The 19642-nt window shown below is 36.3% G+C and overlaps 1 protein-coding gene and 1 pseudogene across 2 annotated transcripts; one reads left to right on the forward strand and one right to left on the reverse strand.

Moving 5' to 3' along the window:
- Positions 1-1315: 1315 nt before the first annotated feature.
- Positions 1316-17265, reverse strand: LOC110755116 (phosphatidylinositol 4-kinase beta 1). 2 transcript variants are annotated; one of them, XM_021956280.2, is made up of 17 exons: positions 16956-17264; positions 15098-16579; positions 13113-13304; positions 12122-12170; positions 10842-10974; positions 10206-10671; positions 9125-9205; positions 8914-9033; positions 7950-8019; positions 6042-6139; positions 5855-5959; positions 4531-4584; positions 3433-3576; positions 3230-3283; positions 3067-3141; positions 2182-2265; positions 1316-2093 (listed from the first exon to the last, which is right to left on the reverse strand). In XM_021956280.2, exons 2-17 carry the CDS (start codon positions 16541-16543, stop codon positions 1992-1994), a joined length of 3273 nt encoding a protein of 1090 aa, XP_021811972.1. In that variant the 5' UTR covers positions 16544-16579; positions 16956-17264; the 3' UTR covers positions 1316-1991. The 2 variants fall into 2 exon arrangements, with proteins under 2 accessions (XP_021811972.1, XP_088106290.1); XM_088250164.1 differs by lacking the exon at positions 1316-2093 and having other exon boundaries at positions 2182-2294; positions 16956-17265.
- A 746-nt stretch (positions 17266-18011) lies between these two features.
- On the forward strand, positions 18012-18551 carry LOC110755141 (uncharacterized; annotated as a pseudogene).
- The last annotated feature ends 1091 nt before the right edge of the window (positions 18552-19642 follow it).

A 19642-nucleotide genomic window follows, 5' to 3' on the forward strand; every position in this document is an offset into this window, starting at 1 on the left:
TGCAGGTATGGGTCTGGTTGATAGTCACAATTTTTTTTTAATTTTGTTTTTGTTTTGGGAGGGATGGGTGTGCTGCGAAACTTTGTTTAGGAGGGCTAGGTAATGGAGTGGAGGGTGGGTGGGGTGGGGTGGGGTGGGGTGGGGCAGTTGCAGGTCCAAGAAGGGGAAGGGGGCTGAGGGAGATATGAACATGGAGATGGTGACTGTCCAACCCTACCAAACTTGAAATGACCAAAATAACCCTCAAATTGACGAATTAATGGATGAAATCTTCGAATTTTGACAGTAGGGGGAACATTGATAATAAAATTTAATTCGAGCCCTTAATTCGCTAAAAAAAAAGGTCAGGGGGTAATTTGAGAATTATGTACAAGTTCATGGGGTAAATCGGCAATATACCCTTATTTTTTAGACAAAAAATAACAAAAGGATTTTGTGAAAACAATTTAAAACCTCAAGGGAATGTTCGTGTAATTTATGAAATCTCAACAAGTTTTGTGAAAAAACATAAAACCTCAAGGAATTTTAGTGTAAATAACTCTTTATTAAAAGTAATTATGGATTAGATGTGTGGTGATGGTGTTAGAGATGTGGTGATGGTGATAGTGGTCCATCCTTATGTACAAGAGTGTGAGGAATTGACAAATGTCAAGACATGGTAACTATGGCTTGGGAACGTGACACCTCACAAGTACAAATGTCCCTTTTTTCTTTTTTTCTTTTTTAACAATCGATAGGATATAAACATACCCGTAATAAAACTACGTCATTGTAGGGTTAGCTAAAATTTATGTAAATGTCTATTAAGTTAACACCTACCATTAAACCAAAGGCTACTTGGTACAAATTGTCTTTGCATTCAACCATGGAATTAGTTCGGAACTTGACACCCAAATGAACTTAGTGTTGTTGGCCTTCTAATTGACTAAATAATTATACGTGTAAGTCCACACCACACCATAAAACCCGAGTATAATTAATTTAGGGTACTAATTTTCCCACTTCCTTTTTAACCACTTACACTCCATTTTTCTAAATAAAAAAGAGTGTAGGTGAATAAAAAGGGAGTGGAAAAAACATTTACCTTAATTTATCTTCCCTCTTATTTTTTCATAACTTAGATTTTTTTTCCCAACACCCGTCTGAATGCTTGCTTTCAGCCCCTCTGAGGTTAAATCCAAATAGCTTCCTTTAACCTTGCATGCCTGAGGGAAACTTAATCGACACGTTGAGCCGTCACAAAGCTACCAATACGTTCAATCCAACGATACACAAACTGCAGGCAAACTTCAATGTCACGAAAACTCCATTAATATGATGAAACTGGAATCTACATATTTCACTATGTAAATGGGATCAGTTACACATGATACAATCGCATACAGAAGATTCTCAAGCATTTTGCTAACAAAGCTTTCTGATACAAGAATATGGTAAAATCAGACTCATGTTTGGATGCCACCTAGCTGAGCCAAGTCACGGAGATTGAAACCCGACCACACTTTGAAAATGGAAGATTTACAAAACGAATAATGCTGGCTCATCTGGATCACAAACCAGTGTAAAATACGTTGCAATGGCACTCAGTAGTAAACATGGCTGTCATAGCCATTGGATTTCTACTCTGTCCTCAATTGCAATCACTCTGTACAGTATGAGGAGTCCAACGAACGGGAGGGTCTGTAGGGTCGAACGTTCCCGCAAGAATAAGTGAATTCCCACCAGCCAGCACAGTCCCATATTACATGAAACAAGGGGAACAAAGAATATACCCTTCTGAATTAATTTTAGCCTTCTAGATGCTGAATATGTATTTTTGCCGATACAATTACAAATTCCTCACCCAGAAAAAACAGGCCAAAACCACTATAAACAATCCCCTTTTTCACCTCCAAGGAAAACTCAGCCAGCTCGCATATGCACATTTTGACCAACACTCGCTGAGCTGGCTTTTCCGAACAAAACCATGTGATTATCAATGAATTCTAACCTCACAATATTCCATTCAAAACCCTCTGATAATAATCATACTGTCTTGTTCGCCATGCATCCAAGCTGCTGCTGATCAAAGAAAGCACCAAGGACACACATTGCTGATGGAAAATATCAAGCAACACTGTTACAACCATAGCAATGAAACATAATACAGTTCAAGAACAAAACAAGAAAACAAAATCAAACCTCTTCTGTCAAACTCAGGTGAAATCGTTTCCGTAGGTTCTGTATTGTCCGTGTACCACCTTTAAAGCATGGGAAACCAGAGTCCTGGTCCAAAAACATTTTCAAACAGTAGCCTGAGTCACCCAACCATAAAAGGAGGCATTTTTAAGATTCTTATTCTTTGTGAGAAGAGATTGTTTCTATTCTCTTGCATGGTCATCAATAGAGTAGCACATGCACACTTTTCAGTTTTGTCTCTTTTTCTTAATGAAACATTTTATTGAATTGAAAAAACCAAAACCAGTGCATCCATCAGTGGTCAAGATGTCCACTACAAACAGTATAACATACTGAACAAAGCTCAAACACTGAACAGTGGAAATAAAAACTACACTATAGATGCAACAGCTCTCCAATCTTCAAGAATACGGTAAAATAGTAATCCTTGAAATTCTGAAGCCACTGAGAGGCCCATAATAATATCTAATTATCCATTGTCTGGTTGGGTATACAGGACACCCACATTACCCTGATATAACTTAATGGGTCCAAAATTAGAACTAGGGAATACTCTCTCTCTCCAAAAGTAGAGAGAGAGAGAGAGAGAGAGAGAGAGAGAGAGAGAGAGAACAGGGGGAGGAGAGCTAGGGGATTACTAAACCGTCCTAGCACCTAACATAAGAAGGCTGCGCCCAAACATTATGTCCAATAAGAGTCATTAGGGGCCGGTCCAAAAAAAGAGTTCTGCACTAAACATCCAGACCAAAACTATGAGACCATAACAGAAACTGGCCATCTCACTACAACAGGAATATTTGGGCTACAAATATGCTTAACATTACATCCAACTGTCATAAAATATTAATATATATATATGAGTTCATAGACAGCTAAAGTTAGTGTTACCTGCAACATCTCAACAAGAAGAATAATGCGCTCCGCATGCTTCCGACATGTAAGGAATCCTTGAATGCACAAAACCTGAAGACAGCAAAAGAGATTTACAAGACATATAAAGACACATCTTTACAAAAATTTAAAAAAACACACAAGTTTTTTCTCTTGTTACCTTAAAATAATCAAAGAACTCGCTCGGAACTCCCTCAGCATCAGAGTCCATGACCTAGCATAATCAGAATAGTCCATTCAATTCCACATTTAAAACTTAAAAGGCAAAATGATTCACCCTAATATGTTAAATACAAGCAGCAAGGAAGACTGTTGCACACAATATGACAAGAAAGATAAACAAAGTAAGCCTCCATCTCTTACCTCAAGAAGTTCACGCGTTAATTTGAATGGAGCACTCTCAAAATTTACACCCCCAGGTGAATTGGAGAGCATGAAGCCAAAATCAATATGTATAATATGACCCTCTTCGTCCATTAAGAGATTTCCATTGTGCCTATCCTTTATCTAAACAACAAACATGTAGATGGAAAACAATTACACCTCCTTCAAAGACTAAACCAGGAGAAAGTAAGGATAGAATGTATATGAGAAACTAAACGTCTCTCTAGCACATGCTTCTGAAAATGAGAACAAATGTAAAATATTTAGTAGATGTATTTCAATCTGCATTATCATATATGATTTTTTCACACACATCTATATCACATATGGCAGATGCCGGTATTAACTTAAAACACTCTCTCATGCAAATAATTACCAATTCCACACTATAACTTCTCATGCACATCAATATTAGATTAATGTTCAGGAAAAAAAATAACCTTATTGTGAGAATCAAAGTACTGAAATTTTAGGGATTACAATTTTGCGTACAAATACTGGCATACATTTCTTGTCAGAAAGCCAAGTAATTCCTAATTACGTTGTTATTAAAACCTGCATTGTGTTTGCTAACATAAAGGAGTTTGCTATATTTGAAGTACAAGTTAATAAGCAACTAACATGAACAATTTTTTACCAATTCCAAATTTCTCTAAACATATTAAATCAAGAACTGATAAATGTAATGGTTGACTAGCCAACCAGCAGTGACATGCATATGAGATCACATATAGCCAAAGTGGGATATACGTAACATACATTATATATATACAGATGTTCTCCTATGCGGACGTCCAGACGTTATTATCGTGTGGACGCCATGTATTTTCTACTACCCCTCCCTGCTTTCCTCCTTGTTTACAATGGCATTCAAGTGGTAATAACATCTGGACATCCACATAGGAGAATATATATATACACAACAAGCCATTTCTGAAACTAAGATTTGCTTTGAAGCTTAATTTTGTTTGAGTTGCCCTCTGCACAACTCCATAACAGTAATATCACATTAACACGCTTTTGTTATACAGTTGAGAAAGGGAGGGGGGAGAGAGAGAGAGAGAGAGAGAGACATACTTGCAGAAGGTAGCACACCAGGGAATATCCGGCCATACTTTCAACAAAATTCCTCTGCAGAAAAAATAGAAAGAAACAAAAAGTTCAATCCAAGCCTCTTTATTCACTAAGAACGTTAGGTTTCACTGAAACTAACTATAACTAACTAAATGTAACCAGGCGGCATGATAAAATTGGCTCTGAGCCGTTGCACTTCTTGGATCTGCACAATTTTCCCACATGTGTGACTTTTTTTCTTTAGATTCATTTAGATGACCAAAAAATTGGTTGGGTTATTTAACTTGGTATGAGACTCGGTAATCGGTAATCTGGTACTTGAAAAGGAGAACTGAGAATATCTAAGATTTAATTTATATACACAGACCAAGATGAAAAACCTATTTCAACATTTGGCCACATCACGGCGTCTGAAGTTCTTTTCTGTCAAGACTAATCAAAATCTGACAAAATAGGAGCAGATGCACAGACTTATCCACAACTTACATATGAAAATAGACCATCAACCCAAACTTATAATAGTGATGCATCTCATCAATATCAAATAAGCCGTTATTAGTATGTCAAAAGCTGTACACGAGTCATCCAGAAGTAACGATAAAGCTTTTTAGAATGGACAGGGTAAAGGCATGCATGTGGCAAAAACTTCGAAAAGATAACATGGCTTCAGATACTGCCGAAAGAGCCTCAAACAGATATACATTTCCTGTACGTCAGGTAATTGAACAAATGACATTACAAGAGCCACTACAATTTGAGACCATATGACATGCTCTAGAGATTAAATATCTACAGTTTATAGGTAAAAAGGGCATTCAAATGATACCTCAATGTGAATTACATTTCTTATTTTCATCGTAAATGCTATGCTTCAGCAACCAATTGATCCAAGTCCTACAATGTCATCTAAGGTACAAACAACCTGAATCTGGACAACTCTGTATTCTCAGGACCTTTCGGAATCTATGGTCAAATAATTAAATGTTACTTTATTTGTTGAAGAACAGCGTAGTGACCATGCTTAATACTAAAGATCTTTTCACCCACAGATATACCATCATTTCACTTCTGGAGTTGTGAACAAATAACCATAATAAGAGAGGAGAGAGAGTTATTAAAGGCAATTCTTAAAGTTCCCAATTCCACTGAGAGTTTCCATATTCTTCCTATCAGTACTTCTAAATTTTAAAATAAATAAATAAATGAAATAAGAAACGCAGCAGGCATTCCCCCATTGCAATAGATTGCAATGAATCATGATGAGGATAAAGCTGAGTTAATCAGAAGACATTTTGAAAGCAACCTGCTTCATCGGGTTGGAGATTACCTGGGCAAGTTTAAAACTTGGAGAATTTTCTTGATACTTAGCAACAAAGAAGTCTCGCAAGCTCGTGATATCGGGATATCTACTTTTGATAGAATGAAGTGAAGCCTATAATACAACAAAGGACATTATGAAAGAGGTGGTGAAGTTTTGAAATTATTAATTCACTTACACAAGGGTACAGGATTACCGTATCTGGAATTGTTTCAATGAGAGCTGTGTAGGAAGAAGTAACTAAGACTTCATAAGGGCGCAACCAGAGGGGAAGACCAGCTTCTTGGAATATATCTGCCATCAAATCCAATGATTATAGTCTTCAACTAGTTTTGATGAGTGGGTTCAACTACTGTGAAACAAAATGCAACAACGAAATGATTTGGATAAATTTGGAAACATACATAACAAGCAGTAATCAACTACTATTGCCAACTAGTCTAATTTATGTCTAATGTGGGGCCACTAGAGATAATTAATTGAACAAATATGAAAGTATTGAGGTTGATGGAAATAATAGTGGTTCATATTAACAAAAATATCAATGAACATATCAACATTGGTTGAACAGAAATGACAGATTTGGTTATGTTAAATCACTTAATTAACACATCGGTTGAACTATTTCATATAATAACATATCTATAATAAGGCTGGACCTCAACTGGCCTTTTATAGCTGATCGAGTTCCATAACAACCTATTTGGATCCCACTCCAACAGCTTTTTTTTTCCCTCTTAGTATCTTGTTCTATTTTAAGTGTTTAAAAAGAAAATAAATTGGGTTTGGGAGTTCTATGTGAAATCGGACAGTGTGATCTCTGTCTTAAGCCCAGCCCAAAAATCTGCGGCAGCCAACTCAATTTAATAAGCAGTAAAAACAAAGGGGCAATTCTCATCCTTGGATTACACAACACAAACTAAGAGCATTTCCTGAAACACTGGGTGCCCAGTAGAGGGTTACACAATCAAACTTATTGGGATGGTTGGTCCTCAACCTGGAACATCTGAGCAGGAGCTAACTCATTCATTATAGTGCAGTTGAGGAGACATGAAATCTGAACTGACACTAAAGAAAGAAAGAAAAAATTGCCAATCTGAGAATACTTAAAAAGATACTCCATGTTCTTGTAGGGTGAACTGAAGCACTATTGATGTACTACGAGTACAGATTAACAAAATATGGAAGAGAAAATGGAGTCAAAGTGAAAATAGGGTGGTACGAGAAGTATCTGAGTAATATCTGTTTATCATATAAATTCAATGTGAAAGTGAAGGAGAAACTGTTAAAATATTGCGTTTTTTTTTTATTATGCTACTGGGTACTTGTGTTGTCTCAGATAGTAGTATCTGAGTAATAACTGTTTATCATATAAATTCATCGTGAAGGAGCTGATTTTATCAAACCGTAAGCCTACTCCCTAACCTCTTACTCTCTAATCTATCTTACTCCTCTATCTAACCTAGCCTTAGATTAACAAACTCTACCTGGAAGCAGAAACAAATCAATCCAGAAAGTTGTCCAGAAATTTGTAAACAAAAGAAAGGAAAAAAGCATACAATTATGTGAAGGTGAAATCAGCATGACATTATCATCACGGTGACATGGTTTTTTGTACTGAGTTTTATGATCTTTAGGAATTTGAAAAATCATACAATGCGTTTTTCTAATCTTGACCTAATTTTGCACCCGTTTTTCAGTTGATTTTCTTGGCATGAACTAGACCTAGAGGTGCCAACTAGCTTTCTTCAAGGGGATTTCCACTGATTCTCCACAAACAACTCCAAAAGAAAGAAACAAGAGACAGCTTCTTTATCATCACCTAGTCAAAGTGCAACACAAGTAACAAAGAGGACACTCAGAAAGGCACTTTATGTAGGCGCACTGTGCAGTTCAATGTTTCTACAATGCATCTATTTTCCTAATAGGTTTAAAGAAAGTATATTGTTTGACCTAATCAAACCAAAGATTGAGTAGTAATAGAGGGAGATGGAGAGAGAGAGAGAGAGAGAGAGAGAGAGAGAGAGAGAGAGAGAGAGAGAGAGAGAGAACTACCATCCTCAAAACAAAACAAAACAAAAATACTTAGAAAAAGGACACCTACCATAAAAGTGAGAAATAAGTTGCACAGCAAGATGCTCCTGCCTACAATCATCACCACTCTTCACAATAACCTGCACAAAGTACAGATGAAGCTAAATACAATATGATAACTTACACTTATACAACTGATAGAATGGCAGAGAATGTACACAAAACAAAAAAACCAAGGCCATTAAACTTAATAGTTACATAGCTAAAACATAAAACACCTCAAGCATTCATGAAAAGGAAATGGCAAGCGACCAAAAGCCAACCACAAATAAAATTTCCACCCATTCAAAGGGTGACTAAGTTAGTTTTTAACATACATTATTGTTTTATTTCCAAACAGCCAAAGCTTTTCAGGTCCACTAGTAGTCCAATGTGGAAGTGAATCACTTGTTCCAAAAGTCCTGTGATCTAAACTCTCATTCCCAATCCCCAAGTTTGCAAGGTATACAGTGGGGCTGCAACCATATGCTTCTCTCTCGAGTCATTTACAGCTGCACTACTCTTAAATCCCATTAAATCATTTTAAATTCAAAAAGTTTGGTATTAAACAAGATCAACATGCCGCTAAAAAATCCAAAAAGACAATAATAGTTTTGTCTTAACCAGCTTGATCAGAAAAACCAGAAGACAAATTTAAGAACGGTGTAATTTGTCAAAATCATGTTTCAACGTAAACTCATTCGAGTGAGACAGGGGTAGTCATTGAATTTCCAATTTCTCTCAACTTTTCCAGAAATCTTGTTCATGGATGAAACCTTTCCTTCACTATCTTGATGAGACTTTAAGTTAGTAATGCACACTCAGAATAACATATCACATGAGCCTTTTTTTTTACTATAAGGCACTCCCTTGCATGCATATATCAAGCTTCCACTACCAAAAACATGATTAATACTTGTGCACTGTGCTTGAAAGCATACAAACACCAGAGAGAGTGAGAGAAGGGAGAGAGAGAGAAGCAGGTTAGTACTCACAGAGCGCAAGTCCCAACCAGGTAGTTTTCCATGAACTGAAGCTTCGCGTATCCTCTCCTTCTTTACCTCCCAAAGTTCGCCAGACAAGGCATTGCTGGCCTCGGGAGTACTGCCATTAGCCTGGTGAAAAATGTGAATGTCGTCACACAATAGAATTCAGCATCTCCATGAGATAACTTCTAACACAATTTCAATTTTCATGAATTTTCACCATTGGCTGTGCATCTGACGAATCCTGACCAGCCCCTTTCAGAGGGAGTCCAGGAGGAGCTTCTCCTTTCGCTGCAGCAGCCTGAAGAAAGTAAAATTTAATGAACAAGGCAAGAAATTAGAAAGTAAGTTCAAGATTAAAATAATAATATCCATACACCATAAAAAGAAAATGCAAATTATACAGATACAGAAGTTATTTCAAAAGCACCATTTTGTCACTTGTTTAACTCGGCTTCTTCAACCAAAAAAATAAAATAATAACTCGAGGCTTCAATACCATTACTTTTAATCTGTGCATAGAAAGTATCTAGATTCAGACTAGCATATTACTGATTTTAAGGATTATGCTTGTTCTTCAATAATGTGGGATTTGTTAGCAGCTGTGAAGCGAGACTAGAATTCTTCATTTAGTGAGCATGTTCTATTTTACATCCTTTTGAGTTGTACTCTCTTGTTTTTCCTTCTTTCCAAGATTGTGGATTCCTTATCCACTCTTTGTAATTAGCTTTCCTACTTTAATAAAATCATGTTTCTTTTCCACACAAAAACGACAATAGAACTTTCATGCTACTGCAATATCAATTTATGAGTTAAGGAATTGATATGATTTGTTCTCTAATAAAACTTATATAGAAAAGAAAAAAAAAAAAAAAAAAAAAAAGTTTCTCAGTCGTCCAAATCAAATGTAGATGACAAAAATACATTGTGCGTATTCATCCCTTACTTCAGCACCTCATTAAAAAATCAGTAATGTTCAGACAATCTACAAGGCTACACATCCAGACAAGACAATGATTCAAATACACATTTTCAATATACAAAATAGCAGCCTGACTGGCAAGAGAGCATTACCCCTTAGAAAATGACTATATGTATGTGTTTGTGTGTGTGTACATATATTCTTATCAGTCTATTGATATTGGGAAATGGAGAAACGAGACAAGTCCTTCTGGAAACAATACCATCAACATTGGAAGATAACTTACAAAAAGCAACAAGAATAAATGACTTGTTTTCATTCAGAAATCAATAAATGCCAAATTAACATCAATAAGTGCTGATGACCAAACAAAGCCTACCTTTACTTCCTCTATAGCCACTGTACTTGGAACACGACGATGTTCCTTTCGTCGAGGGGGTCCTTGATCCTCAATGTCCTCCATTCTAACACCAGGATCTGCAGTAAGCACTACCCTTACCCACTCCAAATCACTCCCTTGTGCTACTTTTGACGCAGTTACAGCCTCTCCACGTTGACAACTCCCTGATATATTCTCTGCTTTCACTGTCTGGCCATGCAATTTCTTCTCCACAGATATTTTAACAGTAACAAATTTCACTTTTGCCTCTGACGTATGTGACATTGCCTGGTCAATTGCTTGAGCAGTAGAGCTCGACATCCTATCATTACTATTACGATAGACCTCCTGGACAGTCCACAATGGATAGGCCCAGGGAGGTGGTCTTGTCAGAAGTGCATCCCCATTTGCTAAAGGAATTCCTCCTCGAGAAAGCTTTTGAGAACCGGATATGTCCTTTGGATTGCTTAAATAAGTTTTCACAAAATAAAATTAAAAAAACAAAAGAAATGAAATGTCTCAGTTTCAAACAGATACAAGGACCCCTGCTTCCATTATCTAACAATGAAACTTGTTTCAATCAGGGGAAAAACTATATCATAGTCAAATGCACAAATTAAGCAACTGTAAGCGTACCCTGGAATTTCACTTTTCAAGACTTCAACACAGATTAGATAAGGTGCCTTTTCCCTAGAATTCAAAAGAACAGCTTCATCTTCCGGAATATAAACCACGCGATACATCCCCTTCCCCATTGGAAAGCAAACTCCTAACATTATAATCAGCAATATTAAATTGAAGTATGGAGATAACTGTTGATATAAATGCCATAAATATCATAACTTTATGTCGACAATACAAAGAAAAACTGCAGAATATGATAACTGAAAGGGTAAAATACAATTCAGAACAGTAGGTGACAGAATCCCTCAATTTTTTTATGCATGGTTGTATATGCACATGCATTATCTGTGCAATCAAATTTCATACCTTGAAAAGAAATCCAATAAATATGATTTAGTTTAAAAGAGGCTGAATCTTAACAAGGATCGTCAAGTTCAATAAGAAATTTTCACTTTCAAGCTTTGATGAAAAGGAAACAGAATTTTATTGCAAAATGACAATAAAATAAAATAAAAAGCAAGGTGGCCAAGATGGCCACAAAAGAAAACTAAACAGCGAAATAGCAGTTAGACCAAGCAAAACGAAAAACTTCTAGCAAAAGAACAAAAACTGAAAATAAACTTTGACTGGAAAGCTAACGGATGGCTGCATCCCAATCCAGCCAAATGCTCCTAAAGGACATATCTATAAAGTCTGTAGAAGTCGAAGCCCATAGTGAGGAGCAACATATATGTGCCCCAGACCTTGTTAATAGTCCATTTTTTAAGTTCAAAACATTAATAGAAAAGACAAAAATATTTACATGTGTTTTAGAGTTATTGAGGGGTGAGAGAGAGGGGAAAGATGATAAACAGTTTTGGAGGAACTGGAAATGAAAGAACAAAATAAAATTTTGAGGAATAAAACAGAATACTATCTATAAACTGCAGAAGAGAATCAAAAAGATCAGTTATAACTTATATACTACATGATTCTCAGACAAAAAGATACAATGCCAGATATTGCAAACTGACATACAGAACACATTTTGCAAACCATTTCCAATATCTTGGAAACAATATATCGAGAACCAATATCTTGATAAGTAGTGGTTTTAAAAAATGGGTCAGAAATCATATACATAGAAGCAGGCAAAACATTCCTGACATTTAACCTAAATTTCTGCAATCTTCTCAATTCCCAAAAAATACTTTGGTAAATAAAACACAGAGTGCCTTGAAAAGCATTTGTCTTCAGAATATAAGATGTAACTTGAGAAACCATTTACATGAGAATATTGAATAAAGAAATACCTCCACTATTTTGAGCCTCATCAATGTGCAAATTGATCTCTGCAAGTGACTAGAAATGCAAGAATAACAAACACATGTCAGAAAAGAAAAAAGAAACATGCACATGTATTTATGATATCGAAAAAAAACTTATGTTAGATTACTTGTATTAGGTTTGTTAGGTTCCATTTAAAATTTTCACTTTTTTAGCATTTAGACCAATGGTCAAGACTTATCATTTTTCATATATTGATTACAATTTTAGATCAAATTACATATTAGAAAACGAAAAGAATCTACAGAAAAATAAAAATAAAAACTGGTTCTCAACAAAAAGTCTACGGCTACAAAGTAATATCCAGCTGTGGACAAGAGGTCCAACCATCTAGACAAGTTGACCTTTTACTTCTATCATAAAATACTAATAAATTTACAACAGTTAATGAAAAGTTGATTAAATTATGCATTATAGTGATCATTTTTTAATGAATTTTGTGAATATGAAAACCTGAAGAACCTAACTGTATCTAAATCTACGTACATAGACACATAGATACACAAGGGGCATGCTAAACTGGCATCAGCATAAAACTAGCAAGTTTATACTGCTTAATAACTTTTTTATAGCAGTTCTTTTCAGCCACACTGACAGCTAGATCTAGTGCTTTAATAGTGCACACAATGTTACCAAATTCAAGCTGACATGATATAAGCAGCCATTCCATCAACAAGACTCAATTTCTACTTTTAATATCAAATTTATAAGAAAAATTACTAATTCCAATACCATGTAGATACACTGGATTGACTTGAAATTTTATACACATGGTTAGCAGGATTAGAGCATTAATCAACCGGAGGACTGATGAAAAAGAATATCTATAAATAAATAAAAATAAAAATAAAACCACTAGTTTTAAATCGGTGTCAATTAACCATGCGATCTTCAATTGGAAATATATGCTATGTGAGTGCAGAGTAAATCTAAATGATAAGCCAGATGAGCATAAACCTCACGAAGAGCACTCTTGCGATCTTCAATTGGAAATATATCCACTAAACCATACGACGTCTCACATAGTGACTGCACAAAGTCCAACGACTCATGATAAGCCCCTTTACGGTATTGGGATGCTGTATTATTTGGAAGTGGGGGTTTTGCACTTGACTTTTCATTTTGTTGCTTTGGAGAACCAGGGCGTTTCTGTCAAATCAAACAGTGGACAGATTCAGTACATGAAATAAGTTATGCATCTTTTCGAAAAGAACTTCTACCACTATGAATAAAATAGATGTAACTATTGCCTATAATCCCTTCATCTTGCACATGAGCATAGTCTAGGAGGAGGCTATGTTGGTAGGATTAGAGATACTATCATGTCAATGCATCACTAAAATATCAGAAAATATAATATTAAAATATTAATATAATTAGCAGCTCTTCTGCTACTGAAAGTTGGGGGTGATAACTTCTCTTCCAACCAGTTAAACTAGGGAAAAAACTCCAAAATGACCTGTACCCCTGTCAAAGTTCATATTTGAACACCTCTACAGCTGATGCAGTATATCCATATACATGTTTAAAACTTTTAACTTAATATGGAGAGCTTAAGTTAATCTAACTCAGTACTTTCTAAGCTTCCTCCCCCACGAATATATGGAGATCATCATACAGCTTTAAGTTACTCACTACTTTCTAAGCTTCCTCTCCACAATTCTGAATCAGTCAAAGTTCCATGTCTTTAAATATTATCATCCCACAAAAAAGTTTTGTTAAGAGCCCTTTCCATTCCTATACTCTATCAGTCTTTTGGCTCCTGATCTAACAGAATCAACCACTTTATCAACATAATATTACTTTCTTCCATGATCATTTTCCTTTACTTCTCATCTCATTTCTTCAAACAATAATTTTCAGCTTCGAGTCCCGCGTCTACTTATTGGAATCCTGCACCCAATTCCCTTTCTGTGATACATTTTTAATTTGAATGTTTTTTCTCAGGGATCAGTCTCTCATCTGAAATCTCCTTCTTACCTCTTGTCTTTTCTACTTCAGAGTATAAATATATATTTATCATCCATATGATGCACCTTTAAAATAACCAAATACTTGTCACCCTTTTTCGACACATGTATATGTTATTATGAGGTAATATAAACACCTTAAGCCATAATTGGAAAAACTTAATGATAAAAATAAGAATAAACTAGGAAATCTTTATGTGTTTGCACATATGTATATATCAAAACTACACCGCATATGAACGTATTTATCAAAGCCACATTACGAGCCACGTAAATCAGTATTTACAACTTCACTCAAACAGATTATGCATTTCAATCCGTCATCCCAGCCTAATACACTGCATATGAACGTATATATCAAAGCCACAGTATGACCCCCATAAATAAGTAATTACAACTTCATCATTCAAACGGGTTATGCATTTCAATCCATCATCTTAGCCTACTTATTTACGCTAACTTCTATACACCTATCCAATAAGTAAAGAAAACTCATTATCCACAACTACAAGTAGCCATAACATCTGCAACTGGAACTTATACACGAGAACGCATAATTTCAGTGGCCTTTTAGAACTGCAAAGCCAATAGCAGTGCCTATATGACCGAAACTGACAATCTAATGTTTGGTAACTTTCAAGAGAATGAATGACCAAAATCTAAAAATCAAAAACTAAATTGAAAAGATTATACTGGATTATATACAACATTGAAAGAAACATAAGACATTGTAGTGTAATTCAAGAATTTCAAAGTTGACAGAATCCCTCAAAAAATCATCTAAGAATTTACAACAAATCATTACTAAATATTTAGCTCATGTTACACAAAATCTAACAAAACTGCAGGAAAAGGCAGCCTCATTAATAATTTAATTAATTATGTAGTTGGGGAAAGGGCCGGCACTGCATACCGAAGGCCATACTTCCACTACCAGCAAAGCAACAGATAGATAAGTAGATGCAAGCTTACCTCTTTGTGTTTTTTTGAACCAAATAGCTCCGAGTCTTCAACTGAACGGTCACGATCTTTAAACAATTTGCGGAAAAAACTCTCAGTCCCTGGACTACTTTCTAACAAGCCACCATTATTGCTGTTTTCAGTGGCAGCAGTACTTTTCGCATCTTCAGGGTGCACACGGAACAATCTTCGGAACAATGAAAAGTCAGAAGGCTCTTCTTCCTCTCCATTGGCACTCCCTTCCTCAGTTTTATCATTCCCATCTTTCTTGTCGTCAAACTTATCCCTGAAGAGTTTTCGGAAGAAACCCTCTTTTTCATCATCTTCAGCTGATCTTGAACATCTTTCTTCAGAGTACGGTGCATCCTCATCTATATTCTTATCAATTCGATCTTTTTTGTCCTCAAATTTATCTTTGAAAAACTTCCGAAAGAACCCATCTTTTTCTTCATCTTCCACTGATTTAGAAATTGATTTATCGTCAGAATCACTCTTACTATCACGAAACAATCTCTTAAAAAATCCGTCTGAGCTTGATGTCAATTCCTCATCATCACCTCTACTGTCCCTTAATAGCCTCTTAAAGAACCCATCCTTTTCTGCATCATCATCGTCCTTCTCTGACGACTTCCTGAAAAGCAAAGAATCTCTAATCTTAGAACCCATCTCATCATCACCCCTACTGTCCCTTAAAAGCCTCTTAAAGAACCCATCTTTTTCAGAGTCATCCTCATCTTTCTCCACCGACTTCCTAAAGAGCAATGCATCTCGAACCTTTGGCCCTGGTATGAATTTTTTAAATATTTTGTTCTCATCAGGAGAGAACAGACCACCATCCTCTTGCAGATTGTTCCCTGATGAAGGCGAGAAAGAAAAAGACCTCTGAGCAGGTGGGGAAGACGTTAGTGACAACAACTTCTGTTTTGATGACAATATTTTATTCAATACCTGGTTCTTGCTCCCAGGGCTGGCCGACTCACTTTGAGGACGTATCAAAGGCGGCCACTCACCCATCAAAGTGGCCGCAATCTGACACTTCTCTTGAATCCTACTAATTCCTTCATTATCATCAGAGTCTTCAAGCTCCGCCAATAAAAACCAATGCACCTTCAGAGCTATCTTAAGCGACTTAGAGCACATATCAATCACAAACTTATCCAAAGACGGGCTAGGCTTGTGCACTGACATATAACATATTTGAAACAAGTAGCTCTCGATACCCGATAAGGGAAGAGTGTACATTCGATTACAAAGGTAGTCACGTACCCCCGAGTGCTCATGCTTGTATAGGTAGCTAACAGCGATCCACTCGCAGAAAAATGCCGAGTCAAAGAACCGAATGAGCCACCCATTCTCACCTGTGTCACTCGACAGGTTGGTGCTGGAGGTGATCTCTCGAGGCGAATCTCCCTGAGCTTTGGAGAATCCAAGGCGGAACTTTAAAATGGGGCCATCCATTCACATTCACTTTAAATTTAATTTTCTGGTAATTACCTACAAAAATTCAAGCAAAACAGTTTCAAACTACAAACCTAGAAGAAGCAATGAGGTCAGATTATTAAACTGAATTTCCTCAACTGATAAACCTACACATTATACCTACTAATTTACAAAAATTAATTTACTGTGTACTACCATTCGAATTCAGGCGTGAAATTAGTACCGTATATGATTCTTTAAAAAGAAAAGAAATTGGTACTATATATAATGGTATAATAATCCAATTCTATCTGCTACTTAATACTTAATTGGTGAGTACATAGTTGCCTAATTCGCTCATCCCCTCCGAATTTCGATCTGGATCGAGCGTACGGTATCGATCTGGAAAGAAAGATTTAACGAATCAGATTTCTAGAGGAGAGAACATTACCTGGATGATCAACGTCCCTGCCAAAACTCCGGTCGTTCCAAGTGCAATCTGGTCACCACCGCCGAGAGCAGACGAGCAATAGAGGGAGAGTGCCGCGAAAAAGGATATCGGTGGAGAGAGCCATGGACAGAGCAGACGAACAATAGAGGGAGAGGGAGAGTGCGATAGCTGAGCCCACGTTTAATCTTGCGTGTACGATCTTTGGCAACGTAGGAGGTGGAGCGATAAATGGAGAGGCATAAGGGGGAAGATATTGGGTTCGAAGAAGTTGGGTGGGTCTTTCAATATAAAAAAAGCACCCGCTCAACCAAGGGATTAAAAATGAGGACCTTTGAGCACGGCCTAGATTAAAACGTCACTTATACTCCCTATCTATCTTTACTCGAACAAATCCTAATTATTTAAAACTCTGCCCGTTTGATATCCAGTCTTTAATTTTTAGTTTTTTAATTTTTAATTTCTAAAAATTGGAAACTTGTTTGGTAACTAAATTTCAGTTTTTAAAAAAAGTGATAACTAAAAGTGCATATTACAAAGAGTTCGCTAGAATTTTTTGGTGAATTTTTTGAAATTAGGATGATTTTTTTATTTATAAATTTTGGATTTGGAGGTTCCCAGGCTTGAATTGAGTCTGTTGCTGAACGCAAGAATGGAGCGGTTGAGTCCAAATCAAGAGGTTCCAAATACGAGTTCTAGTAACTATAGTACATTTCATGTGTGGAGAGTAAAAATAATGAATGAAAAACGAGCGCAAACAAAGTGAAAATGAAAATATGTTTTCAATTTTCAAAAAAAATGAAAACTGAAAACTATAAATGAAATGGTTATCAAACAACCCATAATTTTTTTGAGGGGTTAGAATAATTAGAATTTGTCTTGGTAGGATAGGAGTTTTTATAAAAACTAGCCAAAATTACCCCCTACTTTCGTAAATGTCAATTTTTATAAAACTTTCAAAAATTGCCAAAAACTCACATAAATAGACTTTAATGCCCTTAAAAGTAAAACTCCCATAAATACATAAGAGAGAGAGAGAGAGAGAGAGAGAGTATTTTTTGAGCAGCAATGGAGTTCAAGGGTCTCTCATGCAATAACTAAGAAAACAAGGCTAAGCTGAAACCAAAGACATAATTGAGAAAAGGAAGGCTATGGATGCACTGATAAAAGTAGCTTCTGCCTAAAGGCACCATCTTTCAGCTTTCCTTTCCTTTCACCATTACCAAATAAGTGGCCTATCTGCATTCTTGGAATCCGAAGAGGGGACAAGCTTTCCTCTTCTTTTAAGCAATACATATAAATCTCCTCAAGGCCCATATGAAGGGGTCGTATGGATCTGAGTAAGGTGAAGCTCAAGGCAAGTTCAAGTGAATTCTTAACATATGAACGAGAAAATATCATAACTAATTGGGTAAAGAAGAGGGGGCCCATAGTTGGGTTTGTGCATTTTCGCTTTGTCATAGAGAAAGAATTGCATGCTCTTTATGTGTATATAAATTGCAACTCGAGCCTCATGTACGAAGGAAATGTCAAAATTACAAGAGGAAGCCTTTAGGGAACGCATGCCCAAGAGGTCAAAATAAAAGGAATTTGCTATAGATAATGGGATCCCATTCTCCCACAAATGGGAGGGATTAAGATCATGTCCTAGACTAGTAACGAAATTGGTCTCCTTGAAAAACATGACGAAATTGGACCTCTTCACAGAAAGAGCATATAAAGCGGATATCTAAAATGAATATATGTAAGGTCTAAGGAGGCTCCACCTTAGCACATAAGCAGTCAATAACTATTTTGTTGTCGCCCTCAGCCTAAATCTTTCGCTAACCTTTGTTCACTGCAAAAGCTAGGCCGTCACGAATAGCAAGACATTCCGCCACATTTATGGAAATTTTGCCGACCTTTTTATGAACATGACTTATCAGTGCATAATTACATACCATTTTGTACCTTTCTAGCTTATGATTTCGTTATGTTTTTTAGTTCAACTTGTGATTTTAATCTCTTTTGTGTTTGTTTAAGTGTTTTAAGCTTTAGGACTCATTTAATGCATTTTGGAGTCAAGTTAGCTCAAAATTGTGTCTGCAGATCAGTCAACTTCACGGATTGGACTGTACATGCTTAGGAATAATCAGCTAATGGGCCATACACCATTGGAAATATGTAGAAGTCTATTTTCTTCAGCATTTTACAGTTCATGATTCCGAGTCTTCTAGAGGAAGTTATGCAAGTTTTAGCAGCTTAAGGTCAAATTCGGCAGCATCTGCATTACTATGCCAAAAATAATATTTAAAAGCCTTTCTGATTTTTCCTTGAGTTGGGTTACATATTGTTGGAAAGATAAGACAAAGAGCTTCAAGACCCATATTTTTCCAGAATTTTATCAATAGAGGAACAAGCCCAAAACGAGCCTACAAGCAGACTACAATGCATTGTCATGCATGACATATGCATGAGCTAATTGTTTTTGGTGGGGAAGTTAGGTAAATTTGGTGAAGTGGGTGTTGTAGGTAGAGGCAATACCCAAATTGGATTTTCACCTCCCTTAGGCCTATAAATAGTGAGGTTCTCTAAGCTCTCAAACACACCCCAAGGGGGGGAGCTCTCAAACACCTCTCTAGAGCTCATCTCCTTTCTCTTTCTCAAATTCTCTAAATTCTCAAACATACCCCAAGGGGGGAGCTCTCAAA

This window comes from Prunus avium, chromosome 3, assembly GCF_965620075.1.
Source record: "Prunus avium chromosome 3, drPruAviu1.hap1.1, whole genome shotgun sequence".
Lineage (NCBI taxonomy): Eukaryota > Viridiplantae > Streptophyta > Magnoliopsida > Rosales > Rosaceae > Prunus > Prunus avium.